Raw genomic sequence first — 22,721 nt, 5'->3', positions numbered from 1 at the left:
CGGCTGGATGCAGCGAAGATCAGAAGTCAGAAACTTCAATCTATATGCATATCATAAAAAAACTCACTTTGAAAAGTGGCTCTATCTGTCAAACTATAACTGACAACTGTCACTAGTTTTAATAATTTATCATGTTTTCATTACTTTGCTGCTTTTTTTCCCGCCCCGGCTATACAGCCCACATAAATTAATCATAACCCTTCATATTCTTTGTCAGCTTCTTTGAAAAATGATCATTGGTCATCGGAATATAACATTTTCCAACTTTGTGACTGGCTTTCCACGGGATAAAAAGAAGCAACATTTGATGAAATATTTAGAGCTTTTCAGAAAGAGACCTCCACCTCCCTTTAACAACCGTCCATTTCACGCTGGACATCTGTAGTCGGCGACCGCAGCTTCAGTCTGATGAAGTTTGTATAAAGGGCTCATAAATCTTGCACAAAGGGTTCCCTCTCGCTCACTTCACTGCGTCTAATCTCATGGCGTTTAAAGCCTTTTTTAAAAAGTGGAACAGCTATTGGTAGACACCCACCGTCTCACCGACACGCAAGCTAAATGTCAGGGCTTCCGATACCTGTTGGAGATTTCAGCCATGTGTTCTTATCTAGAGGAGGATTATCTCCTTTTTGGCCGCCTGCTCGAGAGTCCAACTAATGTGAAGCGAATGTGGAAAGAAGTGAAGTAAAAAAAAAAAAAGCCCGTGAGACCTGAGAGCATTGGCACCGTGACAACAGAGCATGGACAGACTGTAAGACAGTCGGCTCCCTGGGCAAAGACATGCAAATGGCCCTTCACCTACTGTACAGGGGCAAGACGGCCAGGCTCAGAGAGACGGAAACTCTGCCGTACTCTTGGTATTAAGTTGTGTCATGGTTGCTTCATGTCTCTGCGTGGTTGTCGTGTCTCTTTGTGGTCTTTTTGCAACAGTTCTGGTCATTTGGCATCTCCTTCTTTGCCCGTCTTTGTGGTTATTTTGCATGTCTTTGTGGTAAATTCACAGTACAGTGGGGCTTCAGACCCCTTAGGCCTCTGAGCATGTGTCTGATAGGCCAATCAAGTAATCCATCCACGTAGCAGCAGAGGAAGAAACTCACATTACCCTGTGAGTGAGTTAGATTAATGCAGCTTTTCCCTCCCTGACTTTTGTCACCCGGCTGCCCTGTTGCTTTTCTCCATCTACCACTAAAATTTTCATATGGTACAGTTAACTTAAGCAAAGGAAAATTCAATTTAGTTAAGAGCCTCTTGAATCTGTCAAACTTTTAAATTGAAAACAGACACCCAAGTGCTACTTCCACTTCCTCTGGGAGAAGTTGACAATTTCCAAAACAGCATTACTTCATTTCAGTCATATCGTGGTGAATAAAGCGAGCCTTCGACATTTCTGGGATTCTGGTCGTACCCCGATCGTATCAATTGCCTCGCTAAAACTCATGTTATGCTGAGATTAAGCACCATCTGAAGATTCAGCGTAACACTGACATCCACAAGGAGCCAATTTATTAAAATCTGTCTGACAGCTCTTTGGCTTCCACGAACTAAAGCAGAGCAGGAAGAGAGACGGAGAGTGGATGTTTGTGGGAGAGAGAGAGAGAGAGAGAGAGAGAGATGGCTCGCAGACATCATTAGAGCCTGCATTGGTTATGGATGAGTAATTCCTCAATGGGCTCATAAAAACAGAGTGAGAGAAAGAGTGAGGGAGGGTCAGAGAAAGGAAAAGTGAAATTGATTGTTTAGATGAATAATGCTGGGCGCAGCTTTGACAAAGTGACTGTGTCTGTCTTCACCAAATCTCTATAAAGCTCTTCTGAATGATCGATGTTCCTTCAAGTTAGAGGGCATCACCGTCAATGACAAAAGACATTGTTAGCTTGGTGTCAGAACATCGTATTCTTGCTCCCTCTTCACATTGATTTCTACTTTTTGCTCGCAGTCTCCTATTAGTCCATTATGTCTTTTTTTGAGTGACTGAACAACTGAAGATCCACTGTTTTGACTTAATGCCGAGAGCACAAAGCGAAGGCAATTTGTGGAGACGCTTGCATGTGTGCGATCACACACTCGCACCCTGTACTTTCTCCTTTGCCTTCAGCCTCCTGGTACCCATTTAGCCGCTTCACCTCTCCTGCCCACCTCTTTGCATTCCCCTCTCTGTCTTGCTGAACTTTTATTGTCCTCCGTTATTACTGCGGACGAGCAGGAGAGAAACTTTTCTCTGTCTTTATGTGACACCAGGTCTGCGTGTTCCTGCATGCTGTTGGCTGCCTCTTTCTGCCTCAAGTGGACTCTGCACACAGTCACTGGATTAACCTTGCACTGCTCGGCCATTCGCTGCATACTGAAGTCTGATTGCCCCACTGCACGCACCCCAACCAGCACAGAAAGGGGAACAGAAATGGACGAACATGCACCGAGAAGAGGAAAATCCATAAACATGTGCATCACGCAGGAACAGGCAACACCTGACCTGGGTGATGGTAATTTGCTACGACAGTAAGATGAAGTCTCAGTAGGGAGAAAGAAAGCAGAACAATGCCGCTTCGCCATAAAGGTCAGAGTGAGAGAGCCAGCTAATGAGTTTGTGTAATAAATAGTGGATTAGGGACTATTCAAGCAGAAGCAAAAATATGTATCGTGGGTGATGGGCGTCTGGTTTGAGTTGGACGTTAGTGTGAATAATCATCTTTGTACACAGGCAGTGATTTGCCAAAGCAGTCATCCTTAATGTTCGCCAGACATCTGCAATCTTTTCTACCCGTTAGCGGTGTCACAGTAGTTCTGTGCACCTGTGATGGCTGAGGGAAAAGACAGTGGGATGGGATTTATGGAGCAAACACAGCTTTGTTCAATCCTTTGTTTTTCATTCAAAGTGTCTTTTCCTGGATATGTGGCATCAGACAAGTGAGACAGAAACCGATGCTTTCTAACGGACAAACACGACGGATGCGGCGTGGAAGCATCACAGAGCCGGCGGAACAAAGACTCTCCTTTGTTATATTTCAGACATTATCAGATCATAAGCTGTTTCATTTTGGAATATTAGATTCAGCTGCTGTCTTTGATCCTGCCAGATGAGTAGGAGATGGATGGAGGGTGACGTTTGATTTCAGGATGCTGTGAAGTTGCATCCTAAGTTCCACGGGTGTCTTTCACTGTGACATTGCGCTGCCTTGCATTAAGATTTCCTTGTCACTCATATACTGTGTAACGGGAGAGCGACAGGGTGGACGTGAGGGGATCTGCTGATATCATCATGTTTTGGTATTAAAAGTGATAAATCACAATCAGCTCCACACTTTTGATGAGCCCATGAGGGCACATCATTGCTGTACAGTGAAGTGGCTCAGCAACATGGTGATTGCCAGTATGAGGTTTTGATGCCTCTGTATGTGAGTCATGGAGCAGAGCTGCTAATTAGCTTTTGCAATTTGATTTGATTTGGCTCCTCACTAAGAGCTGATTAATGGGCATTACATTTATTGCATTTATAGATGCTCTCAGTCTGTCATCTCAAAGACGTGCTACATGACATGTTCCCAACCTGGGGTTTGGGATGGAAAGCCTCACAGAATTCACTTATGGAGGGAAATCAAGTTCCTGTTGTCGTGGCTTGTTTTTGCCTTCTGGGTGAAATGTACGAGACTATTATCTTACTCGTATGATCAGGGATGATCCAACGCCGACGTTATTAAGCTGTTAAGGTATTGGCAAGACGTGACAGACGGTTACTTCGTCTATTGTCATGTCTTTTTCATGTAACATGTTGCAGGAACATGTGTCATAGATGGTATATATGTTACCCTTAAGTCAGCATTCTCTCTTGCTGACTCCACTTTGTCTGGACGACTGGTCGGTCCATGGAAAGGTCAAGTCCACCCTATATATGTGGAAGCTTTACTCTGTATTCTTTAGTCTCTCGTCTATGCCTGTGATGTTCGACTCCGAGCTCGTAAACTACATAAACTTCTTGAATGCATCTTGGTTCATTACGAGAAACCACAGAAAAGCATCCCTTCATCTATGCATTTACAAACTCAGTATTTTTGCTCTCAGAGGCAACCAGGTACCCAGTTCTCCCTGTTAGTTGCCCATGTCCTTCCACTGGTAGAACGTGGGAAACTAACAATGTTTGCCTATAAAGGATAGATTTATAATTCTCTTTTTAAAAGTACATTTTTAAAGGTTTGTTTTTAATGTGTTTATGCAATCATTTGGACCATTTCACCAGCTAACCAGCAGCTGCAGTGCTGTGGTTATGGATTCCTGAAGCTTAACATACTTCCTAAATGATGCTGGGTCAAGCTAAAGGATAGCACCCAGCAGAAAACAGTGTTGTCCACGGTCATGGTATAAACTGCATAAATTCATCAACCAATCAAAACTAATCACAAATCCAACAGAAGTGCTGCATCTAAAACGTACTGCAGTAAAAGCTACTGCTATCAAGGTTGTGTTTACTGATGACGTGTGGCTTAAAGACGAGTTCAGTCAGTCCACCTGTTGTGAGAAGATCGTTCTCCTGTTTCATTTCAACGTCAACAGACAGCAAGCAAGTTTAACAGAGGAAAAATTGCATGCCAGAAGAAATCAGGCTGCAACCGGGGGGGGTTGTGTGAACAAGTGTGTTTTGTCAAAATATATGGGGATTCTGGGATTGTTTGCTATGAGTCAATGAGCCCAGATCAAACAGGGACACAAGTGGGTTGTGGCTGTCTCGACTTTGTAATGATGCAGTAACAGAGCTGACAAAAGCCTAGGGCTAAGCAGTCTGTGCAGGGAAAGCAACATGTTTCTAGGGGAAACATAAGGGTGCAACACGCTGTGCAGTGTGGTCAAAGTATTTGCACACTGCGAGTGTACACAGGCTAAAACGTTCTGCCGAATCAGCATCTTGAATCACAGAGCTAAAATCTGTTTCCGTCTTGTTCTACTGGCTCTAACATTTCTTCCCCTCCTCGCTTTTTACTTTCATTCATTCATCGTAGTGAGAGTCGGCATCTCAGTGAAAGGCCTGAACCGCCTTCTTAAAGGAGCGGCCGGTACAGGTCCACTCCGATGTCAATGAAAATCAATAGGCATGAAGGATGGCCCCGTGGATCATAGTGGCTTCAAAACAAATAGCAAACAGGATAAACAGGCTGAGGGGTCAGCGTGAACACCGAGCTCCAGGCTCCTGCTGCTCCGCCTCTGCAATACTGTGAAAGAAAAACAGAGATGTCGAAATAATTTGTGTGTGTGTGTGTGTGTGTGTGTTTATTGAGCGGTTACAGAAAGATAAGAAAGCTTCTCGAAACCTTGTGTGTTGTGTTTCACTGCATTGCCCCTGTCAAGCAGAGCCTCTCCAGGTAGAGCCACTGTTTATGATGTACAGTGGTGTGTATCTGCTGCAGGCGCTGACATGTGAACTGAAATATTAGATGATTCCATTACCGCATTTGCTGCAGTTTTATTACACTGCACATTTCACGGCGGCTAATATTTTTTAAAATCGTAACCCACCCACCCCCTCTGAGGCGGTAAAGCATAGAGCTCATTTGAGCTGCACTTTTGATTTCACAAAGAGCTATGAAGCTTTATATCAGTGACAGTGCGTGTTTTCCTCTCCGCAGTAGATGAACATTTGGACAGGCTGTGCATTAGCAGGCTCTCTATTTGATGGCCCCATTAAATGTGAAATAAAGGATATAAAAAGGAAGAAAACACCAGCACATGCTGACTACAGTGTAATGTTTGCTTGTGTGTTGCATTTAACTCCTTGTGTTTCTACATGCCGTGTTACCTATACGTGTGTGTTCCCTGTCCACCCTGTAGGCATCGTGTCCCTGATCTCCCTGGCCGTCCTCTCCTATGAACGCTACAGCACCATGATGACCCCCACTGAGGCGGACTCCACCAACTACTGTAAGATCTGCCTGGGCATCACCCTGTCCTGGGTCTACTCCCTCATCTGGACCGTGCCACCACTCTTTGGCTGGAGCCGCTACGGCCTGGAGGGTCCCGGGACCACGTGCTCCGTCGACTGGACGGGCAAGACGGCGAATAACATTTCTTACATCATCTGCCTGTTCGTCTTCTGCCTCATTTTGCCGTTCCTCGTGATCGTGCTCTGCTACGGAAAGCTGCTGTGCGCCATCAGACAGGTGAGGCGATACTGGGTTGGGGAAGTCTATCCACTAATTGCACAAATGAGCCTAGCTGCACCCTTAAGCATTGGCTGCCATGTTAAAGGTGGCCTGTGGTGGGATTTTCAAAGTTAAAACCACATTTCCACATCCCATAAACCCTGATACTTAAGGAGAGAGAAAGATAAGTAAGGGCTGGCAACAGCTCATAAGTATTCTGACGAGGTAAGTAGACAGTGACACAGAACATTAGAAAGGAAAATATAGTCGTCTTTTTTCATTTACAGCCTCATTACAGATAATCTACCTGGATGCCATAAAGAAATGGTGCATAAATGGCAGCAATTATATGGCGACATGTGAACAGGAGGATCCGGGGATCAAACCACTGTGTGATTAGGAGACAACCTGCTCTTCCCTCATGAGCTCCAACCACAGTACAGCAAAACACAATAGATAAATGAACGGTCTCAATGTTAATGGTGATGATCTTAAATGTTTATTGAGGTTAAAATGTGAAACATTTCACCTTTAATTTTACAAGTTAACGTACCTTCAATGTCAAATCAATATTTTTCATTAACTATGAATCAAAAGATTATGTGGGTTCATCAGTAGGAGCAGCATGTTTCACATACACAAAGATTCATCACCATACTACGTATTATACACTATCACTTGGTTCTACCGGGCATTTTAGGCTCTTTCAGCCTAATGTTTTAGTTTTACAGCCCACAACTGTATTGTTTTGGTTCACTCTCATGGATGTAGCTTCCAGCAGTAACAGGCGGGTGTCATCAGCAAAATAACTCACACTGCAGACAAAGTTAGCGATCTGCTGGTGAACGTAGTGGCGCATTTAGAAGCTAAAAGAGCAGAACCACATGTTTCCCTCAGGAGTTGGAGGAGACCAAAACAGAGCTAAAAGGAGATTTAATATTGGGCTTAGAATGATCAAGTGGCCGGAGACACAATATGAATGAACGCTAACTTAGCTCCATGTTTGCTGCGTAAATATGGCAATAGCTTGGCCATATGAACTTAAATTGTTGTAATAAGTCAGTGTTGTGTTTATGGCCATTTCTGCTGCCCCAAAAACAGGTCAAATTTTGTCCAAAAGGTTTTCTAATATAACGACAACGCTATAATAAAAATAAAGTTCATACACGGTACGGTGGCATCATTACTGCTGAGAATCTCACCATGATAATATTACAGTGTTCGCTGCAATCAACAACTCAGCAACAGCGAGACTAAAACTCAAGTCTAACAAAGATGCTGGATAAATAAATGAAAAACTAAACAAAAAATACAGCCATCAAAACTACAATATTGTCTCCTGCAATCTACAGGCCAGTGTTCGTGCCCAAGGTTATGAAATAAGCAGATCTTCCATGAAAATGAAGTTCAAACATAGAAGTGTACATTGTGACTACATTGTAGCAGTGTATCGTGTCATAAAATCTGATTGCTTATTGAATTTCTCAGCTTTTCGTCAAATAGAGACCTGCTTTTGTGTCACTCTAGCAGTGAATTACAGCTCACAGATTCAATATCATTCCTAGAGCTGAGTATTTGCACTTCAACACTCTTTTTTTGTTGAGCAACTAAATCTATCCTATACAAGATTATAGTGCTTAGCCCACTTGGTTATTCTGCTGACGTCTCACTGTAAAACCAGCATTTGCCAGTTTAAACAACTTTTCTCCCAATGCTGTGAGCCACTGAACCAAAGCGTGCAGCTGCTTTGTGAGCACTTTTTTGCCGCTGATTTTGGACTTTATAACATGTTGGCTGCTTTATAGCTGCACTAATCATGGTTATGAATCGTAAACTGTGGCTATATCACACTAAAAGCATCATCGGTGCTGTCACTCTAACTCCATAAAGCCATTCAATGCGTCTTTGTCAGCGAAGCTGTATTTTTATTGGTCACACCACACGCGCCATTTGCTTTACACGTTTATCTAAATCTCCATAAAAAAAACCCAAATGACTGGATAGATGTGTTAAATATTCAGTCTCAAGTTGAGAATGAGTTGAGCCAGGGTTCATATTTAGCAAGCATCTCAAAGTAGGAACTTGTTCACTTTTTTGGTCCTGCAAAGGGATTAGGAGGAAAAGCTGCTTATCAACTAACAAAAAGACTTAGTCAGTCGCAACCAACAGCTTCTGCAGTAATAAATAAAACTTTGGTCACTCATAGACCTCCTCAGATTCATATACTTTCCACTACCCCACTAGAGATTATGGAAAAACAACCTGCATTTATGTAAATGACATTAAGAAATGTGTCACGGTGGATCATTACTTAACTAAATCACCCCCCCACCACCTGTAAGGATGCACAAGTTAATAGAAGATGTTGAATGTTGAATCAAAAGTTGAATGGACAGTAGAAGAGAAGATAAACTCCAATACAGGCAAGAGGCAGTGCTAATACAGCCCATGCAAAATGAATGCGATTGGAGATGGTTGACTCACACAGCTGAATCAAATTATCCACCACTTTAGGATATATATTCATGTGCTGTTTAGGCCGCATTCCAGTGTTTATGTACAGCATACTATTTTTTTTAGTATTCACTTTCACCGTTATTCCTTTGAGTCATTCTGAGATGCATAATGAATACAGGCACAGATTATGTTCATTAAATATTCAGCAGAAGCTGTCTGCTGTGAGGTGAGGAGGAACTGATCAGGAGTGGAGTTTTTCTTTCACGGAGTATTTATTTTGTGGGATTTGCCCTCGTCCCCCCCCCTTTAAAATGGCTGTGTACTGTAGCATGAGGTCACCAATGTTTGGTTCGTCACACGCTGCCCCCCACCATGACTGACTGGAAGAGTGAAAGGTGAGAGAGTGTGGAAGGCAGTGCTCTCTCTCTCTCCAGGGTAGCCCCCCCCCCCGAACAGAACAGATCCCAGAGCAATTTTTCCAGGGCTACATCTCACTCAGACTCTGTGAGCATCATGCCTGCTCAGGTAAACAGTGAGCTATGTGTGTGTTTGCATGCTTCTGCTCTTTCTTCTCCGATAAACTGCTCGGCAGCCTTGTGTGTAACCCCGACACAACTGTGAGCAAAGACGAATAACAATCTAATAACAGTGTGGTCCTTCTTTCTTTGACGTGGTCTTGTGTAAGATTTTCTACCTCTCTTTATAAGTTTGCATCAGTTTCCCTCACTTTGTTCTTTTTTTCTTTTGTCCCTTTTCACACTTCATCTATTTGCCGTCTTTCCTCGTCAGACAACACACACTTCTTTGTACAGATGAAGACGGAGGCGAGGGAAAGTAATAGTGTTTAGTTCTTTTTCTCTCTTTGTCCTTGTCTGCCTTTATTTTTCTTTCTTTCAAACTCTTTCTTGTACATATCTATTATACGTCAGCCTCAGCTTCTTTGTCCCCTTTTCCCACCCTCACATGTACATTCTTTATCAGCTCACCCTGCTATTTAGCATTGTTCTTCTCCCACTGACAAAGCTATGCAAAGTAAAGGCTATAGTTCTCCTGTCAGGTCACATTAGATAACACCAGCTGGGACAGATAAAAGAAACTTGACCAAGCTGATGTGAATTCAGTGCCTCACTCGCTATACAGCCAAGCATCAGAGGTGGCAGACATTTTTCTTGCCCTACAAATATCAGTTCAAAACTGTTTCCAAATTTGATTTAGGTTAATGTCTTATCTTGTCATGATATTAAGGGATACCTATATTTTGGAGATCGTCTCAGCCGAGACCAGGCGGCGAGTGGGCTGTAATGGCTGCAATGTAATCCTTCTGGCCAATTGCGTCTGATCAAAGCACGTCCATTAAAAGCGCTTGTTTTAGCCGCTGACGGGATCAGATTGTTATTCCAAGTGTCTGACAGCATTATGGAAAGGATCTTTAACCAGAGACAGCTGTTGTATTGTGCTATTCAAGCAGACCAAACTCCACTGACAGAAACAGTAATTTTACTTCACACATCACAGGAGTTGCTCTACGGCTGCCTTGATTGGTTCGTTTGTTTGAATTATCACGAAAAGTATTGTGTTGGATCCAAACTAATCATTTAAAACGCCAAAGTCGCGCAATAACACAAACAAATAAACTGATTGAGACAGCGGTAGACCAGCAACTTCCAATTAAAACTACTGTTTTTGTCAATAGAGGCTGGTGATGTTGAACCAAGTGACAAGTGAAGGATAATTTCTGAAATGTCATTAGACACCACAAATAACAATCTGAGCCTGTCATTGGCAAAACACTTTTAGTGAATATGTATTGATTGGGCACAAATACCCCAAAGGACTACATTACAGCCACTGAAGCTCACTTGCCACCCCTTCTTGGCTGTCTGTGACGTGGATCTACTGGACCAACTCCAAACGTTTTAGTACCCACTTGTCATTTCGAACCCAAAACATGGAAGAATAGGGCCATCTCTGCTTGTAAGTGTCTGCCAACGATGTCGTCTCTTTTTGTTGGTCCTTCTTTCGGACAGGAGCTGTAAGAGATCACAGGCACCTCAGTCAGGGAACATCCTACAGCAGCATGTAGAAGCAAATGAGCTCTGTGCCAGTCTGCTGGTTTCTGTCTCAGCAGTGTTAATATGTTGGATACTGAATGATCACTCTATATGTCTGCAAGGATAATACTAATAACTACTACTATCATGTGAGTTCTACTGCTCTACTTTCATGGCACTATTGGCAGCGAGTTATCTATAAAGCTTCATTCAACTATTACCCTGCCAGTATCAAGATAATTAAGTTTCATGCATCAGTATAAACTGAAGAATTCAACTGACACTAAATTAAGCACAATTAGCAAATGTGTTCCCTCTTATTTTACTTGTCAACATAAGCTATCCAAAACAAGCATATGATACGAATCTAATACATGCAAATTAATTACAGCACGCTCACATAATATATTACTGCAACACCATCTGTTGAGGGTATAAGAACTGTGGCCTCAGCTTTACTGCTCTTGCAGGCACTGCTGGGCTCCTTGACCTTTACACACACCGACACTCCCATGAGCCCAGACATTTCTTTATACTGTACAAGTCACTCACACACTCATAAACCAAAACATCAACATATAACTGATCACAAGTGCTCAGATCACATGCTTTGAATGTTTCCTGGTATAATGAAAACATGTGGGCATTCAAAACTGTCATTTGTTTTAGATTAAATGAGACCTATTAGGATATATTTACATCCTGTAATGTTAAAAAAAAAACAAACATACTGCTCTTTTCACCCTCTTTCTGAACGCTCTGTCTCTTTATCTGCTCTAATTGGTCAGCTTCCACAAGACGGAGCGGGCACGGTCCACCGAAGGGGGGGGCCACATTAGCTGCACAACATGCTAACACCAAGTTCAGCAGGTTAATCACCAAATAACAGCCAAACAGCCCAAAATACAGCAAAACACACAGCTTCCAAGTCTGAAGTCAGGTCCTGGAGCTTGTACCGCTACCGTCCCTCATTAAGAAAGCAGCTGCACTAAAAGACGTTAGCCACATTCAGGTCATTTAAATCTATAATAAAGGAAATCAGTGGGGTCTTCCCTTCCTCAGATGGTGGGAGAGGACACGAAGCCTGATGGTTGTGGCAGCAGGACAATTTGTGTGCTTTGATCGTACCTTCAACATCTTAGTTTCAACAGCGGCAGAAAGAGTCGGCCTGCTGAAGGGTTGAAGGAGGTCACAGGAGGTCAACAGGCCCCAGGCATCTTCGGGCTGTGGCAGAATATAGTTTCGTCTTGTGCAATGTTTCACTTCAGTTCCTGGCAGTGCAACATATCAGACACCAGAAAGTTATTATGTACTTTATGTCTGTCTGTTTCACTTTGGCATTGGGAAAAGTTCCCAGTATTCTACATTTGAACAGTGATTAAACACCGAAGCTGCTAAGTGTATGGACACATTTCCACATTCATACATTCCTTAGTCTCTCCATTTGGCTGGTCATCCCAGAGATGTAAGACACACTGTACATAATCAGGCTGCGTTGTGAACTGGGGGGCGCATATTCAGGTCCAACATCGCATTTTTAAGAGACACAAATTGCACAAAAGTTGCTTGCACCTTGCACTATGAATTACCGAACTGTCTGAGCAGGTCACTTTTTATTTTTTCACACCAAAAAAATGCTGTGCAATGCTGAACTGCCTACTGTGCTTCTCTTCCCACTTTTATTATGCCTGTAATTTCGATGGTATATCAAAGGCCTAATGAGGCAGAAAACATCATGAGACACTAGTAAAACACTGGTTTTTACACCACAGGGACACATCATGAGCTGTGCACATGAGAGCTGGGCCATTTATATGAACCGAAGCTTTGAACCAAAAAAAGAAAATGCATGATTTCACATTATTTGTGTCTCACTTGATACCTCGGATGAAATCAACAATGAATTTAGACACATATTTTTCAATTTTGGTTAACTGCTAATCTATTGCTTGTTGCCTGAGGACTTAGTGGTTAACGTGATGACTCTTGCCTCTGATGATTAATGATTCAACCCATCGCAGTTCATCAAAGTTATTAGATTTCCTAAGACCAAAGACCCTCTGCTGCAGTATCATTCCTTCAATTAGCCATAGCAACAAAGATGCCATCAAGATACTGCTGCAAGAGAGTGACATGAATAAACTGCGTCCTCTTGATTTAATTTGGATGAAAACAACAACAAATAAAAGAGGATAAAATATGCGTACACACACACTTTGGTTAGATAACCAGCGGTTCCCTCCCTTGTCTCAACATCTTTACCCTTGGTCTGAATTCATTATGTGAGGAATCAGAGCAGAGGAAGATATCAAGAGGAAGTGAAGGAGGCACAGAGATGAAAGGAAGAACAAGAGGGTGAGAGTGGCAGACTGTGGCTGCTGGGGTCCTAATCTGGAGCTGGATCTCATCAGATGTAGTGACCTTGCACTGGCCACTACATGAGGTAACTTCGGTGGCCATTAGCAGATTTTTTTCCCCACCTTTTCCCTATTTGGTACCTCCATGAACTGCAATGATGTGACACCGGGAGAGCACCGGAGGGGAAATACTATGCAAATTAGGTGGTGCAGTGTGGATTAAGAAATTACACTTGTGCCTCCACCTACTTTGCTGGCACCCACAAAAGGTACCGTAAAAACCTTTCTCTACCTATTTCTTGAGAGAAGCATATTGCTATTGCATTTTCTTAAACACCGTGGGAACAATGCATGGGTGGGAGGCCGGTGAGGGGGAGTGGCTATTTTGCTGCAGCATTGTTCACGTCTGCTTTTGTTTAATGCAACTGGAGGACTTAAAAAAAGATAAATCCACTGAGGGGACATCAAGGTCAAATTCAAATTTGCAAATCTTTGCAAAATATATTTCCTCACAAACGTTGCTTTAGAGACAAAACTAATAGGCCATTTAGCAATTAGCCAAACAAAAATTAGTCAGCGACTATTTTGATGAGACCTTAATTGAAATCTTTTTCTTGTTTTTTACCACAGTAAGCTACATTTCTTTGGGCTTTTGGTTGAACAACACTCAAAACTCTGGCTGCAGCCTTAATATTACTAATGCTGAAAAACTGGCAGAAAGTGTGACAGTGCAGGAAAGTTTCTCCGACTCTCTCAACATTTTCGAGATGCTTACTCATACCTTGTGACATCATAGGCTGCATCTGTCTGTGAGCGAAGATCCAAAGATATGTGAAGTGATGTTCCTCCCTCACATTTGAATGATTTAACAGTCATGGGGCATAATTCTCCAATCCTCCCCTATGACAGGCTTGTCAAACCTCAAGGACCAGCATCATAAGACTGATACCAGCTCTGTGTGTTTGGTCACACATTACAAAACAAAATCTGCTGGTCATGTGGAAAGTCTGCTGCTGCTACAAACTTGTGTGTGTGCGTGTGTTTATTTCTTTGGTCACATTAAGGCAGCTGATGCTCCTCGCCACGAAAACTAGAGCAAATAATAACTCACCACACTCAATACGCACAAAACTGACAGAGAGAAAACACTTCTTGGCAAACCTCGGAGTGAAAACTGCGAGCACTCGTGCTTAATGCAAGCTTTGTGGGGTTAGTGGCGAGATGTTGAAAGGCACGGCTGCTGCGCTGCTGTCGAGGCGGCACGCTTAAAACACAAATTAGTTCTCCATCAGATTGGCTCCAGGATGAAGCTCTTGTTCTCACTGTATTGTACTACACAGCCTCTTCTTGTCTCATTGTCAAGCTGGCTCCTTGATTTTTTACTTATTTTTTGTTCTCTTTGTTCCCTCTGCGCTCTGAGCATCCATATCCAACTCTGCTTCCCTCTTTTAACACATCTTTGGACTGTTGTGCTCATCTTGCGTGCATGTGTGTGCGCTCTTTATTCTCACTAACATCTCCACATGTTCACGTTCTGATTGTCCCTGTCAGTGGCCTCACTTTTCTGAGTCTGTGAGCACACACACGCCGTGCGACGGCTCATTTCATTTTCTCCAGTGACTGCTCCTTGCGTTCTCGCGCTTCTCTGAGCTCTCTCTCTCTCTCTCATTGTCTTTCTCCAACTCTCAGCTTTCCTTGTGCCTTCTTTGCATGTCCTTTTCCTATCACGGTGCCATTATCATCCATCTTTTTCACCTTGGTTGTCTCTGTGCCATTATCGCTTCCATCCCATCTCCATCCCTCATCACCTCTCCAGAAAGCAGCCCGTAAAGTGTTGTTTTTGTATAACAATGAGACAGATGTTGACATCTGATAGCAAGTAGTTACTTGTGCATACAAACCAAGCAAAGCACAATGAGTTGGGAAGCCTTTGTTCTGAATGATGTGCATGTGCTCGGTCACGTGTTCCCTCCGAACCCACACACCGAATAAGCGAACTTCTTTCAGAGAAAAATGACAAATATAGTTCACTTTTCTATTAAGCTTTGGAGCCAAGAAAACAAACCGTAAGTGAGAGGTGGATTCTTTGGAGATTTTCTTTGGTCAGAGATCTGTTTGGAGTGAACCTCATCATTTCCACGGACAGATTGCACAGATTGTTCTACCTGCTCAGTGGCTCTGTGACCTGCTGTCGAGAAGCATTATTGAAAGGGTTTGTCTTGTTAATCATTACCGGGAAGAGAGTGCAAAGAGGGCAGAATAGTTTCAGGGATGCAAAGCCAAAGTCTTTATCCTGAGTTTTTACAGATGGATGGAAAGCGGAACAAGCGATGATGAAGCGACCACTTTTGATGATGAGACATAATACCTTCTAGTGAGACGTAAAGTGGACATAATCTTTAAGGTCAGAATCACAGAAGTAGTATTTCCACCGCCTGCGCCTCGCATTAGGGATGGAAAACACACATCTACGGCCATGCTAGCAGCTCTGCTGTGCTGCACTAAATACTAATGTTTGCATGCTAACATGACAGGATGTTGTCCATCTTAAAAATCTTAAGTTTTCCTCACATGCAGTCCATCGAGCAGTCACAGTTAACACGTTTACTGAATGTACAAAACTACATCATCTTTTTTTAAATAGCTGTCACAAAATACAATGCTTCAGTGAGTTTAAGTGTGCTAGAAATGTTTGAAACAACAAGGAGAACACACTGGATAATACACACCAACACCTGAGTAAAATATTATGTTCCTGATACCACTATGTAGCCCTGATGAGGGCTGCAGGTAGCAGTACCTGCAGGTACAGGTCAGCACCTTTTAAATACTTCAGCCCTGGGATCCTTGACTTCTGCCAAACCCTTACCACCGATCTGTGGACACACTGAGAACACACACAGCCTGCACTTACATCCAAGCTGTGAGACTCCATTAATTAGACCCTGCTGATACTTGATGACCTCACTGAGGAACACTTCCCACAGTTTATGGTCAAAAGTGCAGCCAAGCAAAATCCATTAGGACGGAGGGAGAGGTTGTTTTTTTTACGGTTTCAGCTGTAAAAATGGATAACATGCCTATCTGTAAGTACAATACAGTTTCATTATGTTTAAACATGCTCCAATGTGGACATTCTGGCAGAAAAACCACAGCCTGTGAGGACCAGCATATGCTAGCTGACGTTCAGAGGCAAAGTGGCACTCACATGGATCAAAGAGACAGCTATATTACCCTCAGCTCATCAATGTGTCCATTTTTATGTTAGGAGGCCCAGGACATCCTAGCAACCACCCTGACCATTTTGTCAATATCATACAACATATTTAGCAAAAGTGGCAGCCTTGTAGCATTGTACGTCGTCTCATTCGGCTCCCTGAACCTTCTGTCCTATTTAGTATGTTCACAGGTTTATTTGAAAGGACAATGGGGGAATAGTTTTGAATTTCAGACATGCAAACCTGTCAAATAAGCTTTAATTTCATCAACAGCAGGTCCAGCCTTGAACTGAGCTCAGAAAATATGTCATTAACTTGCTCTCTATCACCAGCCATGTCACATTTAAATCCTTTGTAAGTATAAATCTCATGCACATGAATAATTCAAAGTCAGAGTCAAAGTTTTTTGGGGGAATTTAGACTAATGTCAGCGATTACCACTGCATACTATATTGAGAAGCACATGCTTCCAAACCCGGCCATTTAACAAAGGAGCCAGCTCAAGAGAGCATGTTCTTAATTACACTCTGCACCTGATACGCTATCTGTGCATCATCGGCATGACCTTGTATGTACATTACCAGCAGTCGGTACAAAGACAGTAATTTTAATTATGATTAAATTAAACTGAAATAAACAGTGATTGCATGTTAATTATTTAGCTTCAAAGGTGGTGGTTGGTAGTTAACTTTGGACAGAGCCTTCCTATAAGCTGCAGCTTCACCTTTAGCTCACTCTTAGACATGAGAGTGGCATCAGTCTCCTCATCCAACTCTTGGCTAGCAAGCAAATAAGAGCATTTCCTGTAGTCTATTTTATTCTGTCTCTCTCCACAGCAAAGTGCGCACATGGTTCAATCCAATCCATGGTTCTAATCTAATTGCTTTTCATAAAATTTAATTAAAGGAAACTCATTGACATGCAAACAAATGTGCACAAATTGCATTACAGCATGTATTTCTGCTTATTTGTTTGCATAAATACTATATTACACACTTAGTGTAAGACCTGGCCGATGCTCAAGCTCTCATCTGTGGAGGCCCCACCACCGGTTGCCTCAGAGAGTGTTCCCACACAAACGTCGGCAGCACAGGCTCAGCTTGTCCTCAGTGGTGTGGCCTACTGGCCTCCTGGTGTACTGGGACAAATCCCATTTGCTGTGTCGGTGGGCCGTGGTGGACAGCCAAAAACACCATAAAGTTCTTACCGGCCATCCGGACACGTCCGCTCACTCGCCCTTTCTGTGAGCCTATTATTCAGTCCTGCTTGAGAGAGTGCTGTGAGCGACCCAACCCCAGCAGCACTGAAAGTGGGTGTACAGTTATTTGATGTCCTGCATACAGACGAGCCAAGTCAGAGTGCTCTCAGGGGGCGATGGGCTTCAGCCAAAAAGGCTGAGCAGAAGCCTCCGTAGAGCGCATTACGTACAACCGTGCTGGTGTGGCTCTCACAGAGTCAGGGATGTCTATGTAAGAGCTGAGGACAGACTGTACTTGGTCTGTGGTCTGTGGAGAAATGGTGTGCGGTGCCGGCTCTCTGTGTACACACTTATCTCATGCACACAAATCAATCAAAAAGTGGGAACGAATTGTTTTCTTGTGTGCACAAATAAATCAAAGCATGGCCACAGATTGTATCTTGTGCACATTAAATTGCACTCAGTTTAGTAAAATGTTACCTCAGTGGATATTTTCTTTTCTCTATGGCCACTCTGGGGGTTCCTACTCATCACTTTCAGACCTGCATGTCTTTGTTTCGGCCCCATTCTGAGACATCTAAACAAACTGTGCCCGTTCTTTCACCGAACTCTACTTATGAAATGGGGCATCTGAGTGTAACCAACACCGTAATTACACTTCATCTTTGCCCTGTATTTACTCAGATGAGTGTGTGTTGCACTTGAGTAATTTACACTGAAAGCATGTGCTTCTTTTTAGTGAACGAGGCTTTAAAAGCAGGGATACACTTTGAAGCTCCTCTAAAACTGGCAGGAAGATGTATCATTAGTTTAATTCACAATTGAGATGTGCTCATTTGATGGCAGGCCTAGGGCCATTTATTTTAATCCAGTTATTAAAACTGATAATAGATTTGAAAGAGCTAATGCTTTTAATAACTGCCAGAATAATAGTATATATTTTAGAAGAGCTAGGTAGCGCAATAGAGGGTTATTTGAGGTTGGTGGTATTTAAGTGTAGCTGTAATATACTAAAAGCTTTCTTTATCTCAAGTCCCATGTGAAAATCCTTCATTCATTTTTAATTGACACTGTAAGCCATATTTTTAGTTACATCAACACACGTTCACTTACATGAGCTTAGACTTACTGTAGGTGCAATCAGTCACTTGCAGAGAGAGGACGACTTACTTTATTGACCCGCAAATCTCAAATGTCCATATTATTCCAACTAAAACAAAGGCTTTCTTGTGTGTGTTGCTGACCCAGTAACTTGAACCACATCTACCACATGGGCGAAAGTGATTTAATGATTTATTATGACTATGTTAATTATTGATATTTGAGCCATAAGCCTCTGTTAGGAGAAAAAGTTTTCGATGGCTGCCATCAAAATGCCAATTACTGTCCAGTGAATGTGCATCTTGCAATTCCCAACGCAAACTGGGACACAAAGATCTGATAATATCAACCCCAGTTTTACCACTTTAATAGCTTTCATGTCGGCATCTCGAGGGGAAATCAATGTGCAAAGTTACTGAAAAGCTGTGAACCTCAATTAAATGCAGTCAAAGTAGAGCTCTGGAGAATTTCCTGAAAACACTACGACAGAATCAGCCCACTCTTGGGTAAAATATTATTGGGTGATTCTCAAGGACGACGTAATTTACGTCCTCTTGGCAACATTCAGAGCCAAGAGGCAAGAAGGCATGCGTCACTAGCCTTCGATAAAAACTTTATGGTCTGTCTTATGTCAGCTATCACTGTTGGCATCTTATATGAATATGTGACCCTGATGGTGATATTTTCTGACCTGCCCCCGCTGCGTGAACATCTGCACACATTGTTGGGTTGAAGGACATCAGAAGTTACTCTTCACCAATATACTTCAGTTGTTAGAAGAGACATTTTTATGGAATTGATTCGGCTACAACCCACTGAGAATTAGGCAAGACACTGCAGCAAACCACCCCTGAACAAACTAAGAGAACATGCAGACAGTATGATAACATTTATAAAAGGTTGGTTAATGTAACATTATCAAGTGCTGTAGATGTAACGCTAACATTAAATTAAGTGAGATAGCTTTCTAGATGTTGGAAGGCCCCAGTTTTGGGATTAATTTTGACACTCAACCAATAAATCTTCCCCCTAAGATGTAAATATCACAATGTTATCCAATGTTTTAGTTTCTCCTCTCAAGCTAAACCCAGTGAGTGAATGAATTCAGCCTCTGAATGATCAGCTGCTCTGCGTTGGAGAGCACAGGTACAGTGGCTGCTCAAACAGTCAAAATGCATGTGTGAACAGTGCCTTTTTTACAATCGTAATAGCCGAGAACAACACCTGTAACCATGGTGACCGTACTCATGAACCCTCAAAATGCTTAGAAGACATAAAAGTTAAAAATACTGGACAGAAATTAGACCACAATTTTCCCCTAATGAAAAAAAAAGACAAATGTTTTTAGTTTCTGTTGCCTGAAACTAAAACCAGACCAAACTAACAACCAACAACTGACTAAAGACTACAACTAAATCAAAATTAGGTGTCAAAATTTATGCAAAGTCCAGTATCTTAGCAATTATATTAACGTCAGGTGATTCAACGCCTCACAATTTACGTCCAATTTCAACATTCAGTGGCACTGCAGGAAGTAGCCCTTTGCACAGCCAGACGAATGGTAAGGATGAAAGGGTGGCATTCAGTGCCACGGTCAAACACTGTGCAGCTGAAATTCAAGGGAAGGAAGTTGGGAAGCATTAAGTTGGTGCTAGATGCTGCCAGAGAATTCCTGAACGTTGGAGAAGAGCTAGATATAGCACTGAGGAAAGGCTTTGCACAAACACAGACAACTGGCTCTGTGTTTTAGAATGGACACTATCATGAATGGAGTCACTTTGGGTCGACACTATAAATAGCCTGAACTGTGAAACTGTTACAGACCAGTGGTTGGCAGTAATGCAATGTCTATGGATGCCAATTGCCATAAAACTCAGAAGAAAAAGAAGAACATAACCCAGAGTTTTGGAGAGGAATCCAGTATCAGTATTCTTATCTGTTGATATTACTGATTGTTTTGGCAACAAGCATCTGCATCTGGACGGACCTTTGAGATGCGACAGTCCAATCATGAAATGTGGACTTTGAAGGAGGAAGCCCGCAATTGGGACACAGCTCGAGGCTGTCTTATTATAGATATGCCTGAAAATGACGTAAGGTGATCTCATTAAATCAAAACATGATATGTCTTTCTTGTGTTGCTTCCAAGGCTCACCATTCTGTTGCTCTCTCGGACATCACAGTCAGCTTGTCATCTTTTTTTTTTTTTGTTACGATGAAGTGTCTTCTTAAGAAGGGGTCTTTGTTTGACCCTAGAAGGTACAGACACTAGCATGAAGACAATGACCAAAGATCTAATTTGGCCAACTCAGTTACGTCAATGTAGATGATAAAAGCCCTCAGGCCATGGCTATCATCTGACAAAATGTATAGTTGCCAATAGTTAGCTAAAAATGAGAAGCCTTAATCTAATTTTTATGTTTGCACGTGTTTATGAGAAAAGGCTCTGCTCTGTCTGTATGTGGCCATTGTTTCACTCTTTGCTCATATCCTGGGCTCACCGCCTGTCCTGACCCAGTAAGCCATGGCCTAATTGGAGTATCCGAATGTGAGGCAGCCTCTCGTCTGGCACTGCCAGCCTCTGCAGCCATCTGTCTGCGGGATATAGCAGCTTTTCACCGTTGGCTGAGACACGTACACTCACACTGATTCTTTCATTAAAGCAGCGAAGAACAGCGATGCGTTCCTTGAAATTACAGCCGCCATACTTTGCCATGTTTCGCAGGCCACAGGTTTATTGAGGATGGCTGCCCGCTGTCACGGCAGGATGTGCTTGTCCCGGCCCAGTTTGTGTTTCTCCTAAGGATATAAATCTTACACACCTCTTGAGAATTCTGTATTGGAAATGGAGCAGTGGCCGCAGATATATTATCGCTTTGATTGGGTTCTTCCTGACCTATTTTCCCGTGTTCACATGTTCCCTGGCCTTCCCTGATTAGCGCTGTAGGCTTATGAAGATACTGACTTAAGTCCAAGTTGGACAAAGTCACATCTTTGAGTTTTAGTGCAGCTGGTTACTTCGAAAGTTTGACATCTGAATGCTGGGCAGGAGAAAGGTCACTTCCCTTACTGCCTTTATACGACGAGTACTCCTCTACATGTGTATTTATACCACTACATCTGTAATTCTTTACATGTGTATGAATACTACCCCGCCATACCAGTACTACCCTACCCAAACTATAGTAACTATAGTAACTGAAGCTTTAAACTTTGCCTGCATCATGAAGGCTCTCATTTGATTTCTATTCAAAGTCTCTTTTCCATCAAACTTTGTCTATTTTTTTTTTTTAAAAGGAACCAGTTTGTAATTATAACCAATCAGTTTCAATTTTACATTTTGTGCAGCGAACAGTAGATAAGGTTTCCGTCTAATCTTCAGACAAACACTGTTCAGGTGGACTTCACATTGTTATCACCACCGCTGGGAGTCACCTTGGCGAAGCCCTGCATGGCCAGGCACCTGCCTAGTGCCACATTAGAGATCTGTGTTTTACCACCAGTAGGTTTCCTCCTCTGATCAGGATTTGCTGCAGGTTGTTCTTTGAAAACATAAAACTTAAGAAGACTCTGCCTTTAAAGTCTCAGAATGTGGACACCATGAGACACCAAAGCCCCACCTGTTTAGACTTAATTAGTTTTACTTTATTTCTTAGTTTCTCTTTATCTTCTCTATGTATTTTTTTGTCAGTTATTGCGCATTGTGACATCTGCTTTACAAAAGTTTACTTGCTTACTTATTGCTCCACCTTTTCCTCCATTTGTATGGAGTATATTGTCTGCAAAGCTGTACAGTATGTAAAGTTTAACTAGATTGTAGTTGGCAGCCACGTTAACTGACCTGTTGGTGAAATATCTGGGGTCCTATTCACAAAACAGCACAGAAGTCTAAAAGTAGCTCCTGACTGCCTGAGTCAGGAGAAAGCCCTAAAAATGAAGAGGAAGTCACTTGGACGTTTAAGACTCCCTAGTTTTTGACTAAGAGGATTTCACAAAGCATTTAGTGTTGAAAGCTTTTAAGTCTGAAATAAGTGAAAAGGTGTGCATACAATATAACCATTAACTTCATGTAGTATCTGCCTTTTATAAAATATATAAAGATAATGCACTCCTGTGTATTTGCTGTCACATTCACTGACACAGTCAGGTCACCTTTTCACCAGTCACCGTAGGTTCATTCATCCATGAAACATAATGTCATTCACGGCAGCAGG

The 22,721-nt window shown here is 42.4% G+C and overlaps 1 protein-coding gene across 1 annotated transcript in view; it reads left to right on the top strand.

Annotated features, from left to right (window-relative positions):
* The window catches only part of tmtopsa (teleost multiple tissue opsin a), a 61,014-nt gene that overhangs the window by 2,197 nt on the left and 36,096 nt on the right, over positions 1-22,721 (top strand). The window contains exon 2 of the mRNA XM_070845359.1: positions 5,815-6,143. Coding sequence (XP_070701460.1) covers positions 5,815-6,143 — 329 coding nt within the window. The remainder of the gene's footprint in view (positions 1-5,814; positions 6,144-22,721) is intronic.

This window comes from Pempheris klunzingeri, chromosome 15, assembly GCF_042242105.1.
Source record: "Pempheris klunzingeri isolate RE-2024b chromosome 15, fPemKlu1.hap1, whole genome shotgun sequence".
In the NCBI taxonomy this organism is placed as follows: Eukaryota; Metazoa; Chordata; class Actinopteri; order Acropomatiformes; family Pempheridae; genus Pempheris; species Pempheris klunzingeri.
Note: the sequence above shows the minus strand (reverse complement) of the source record. Positions and strands in the feature narration are given on the sequence as shown.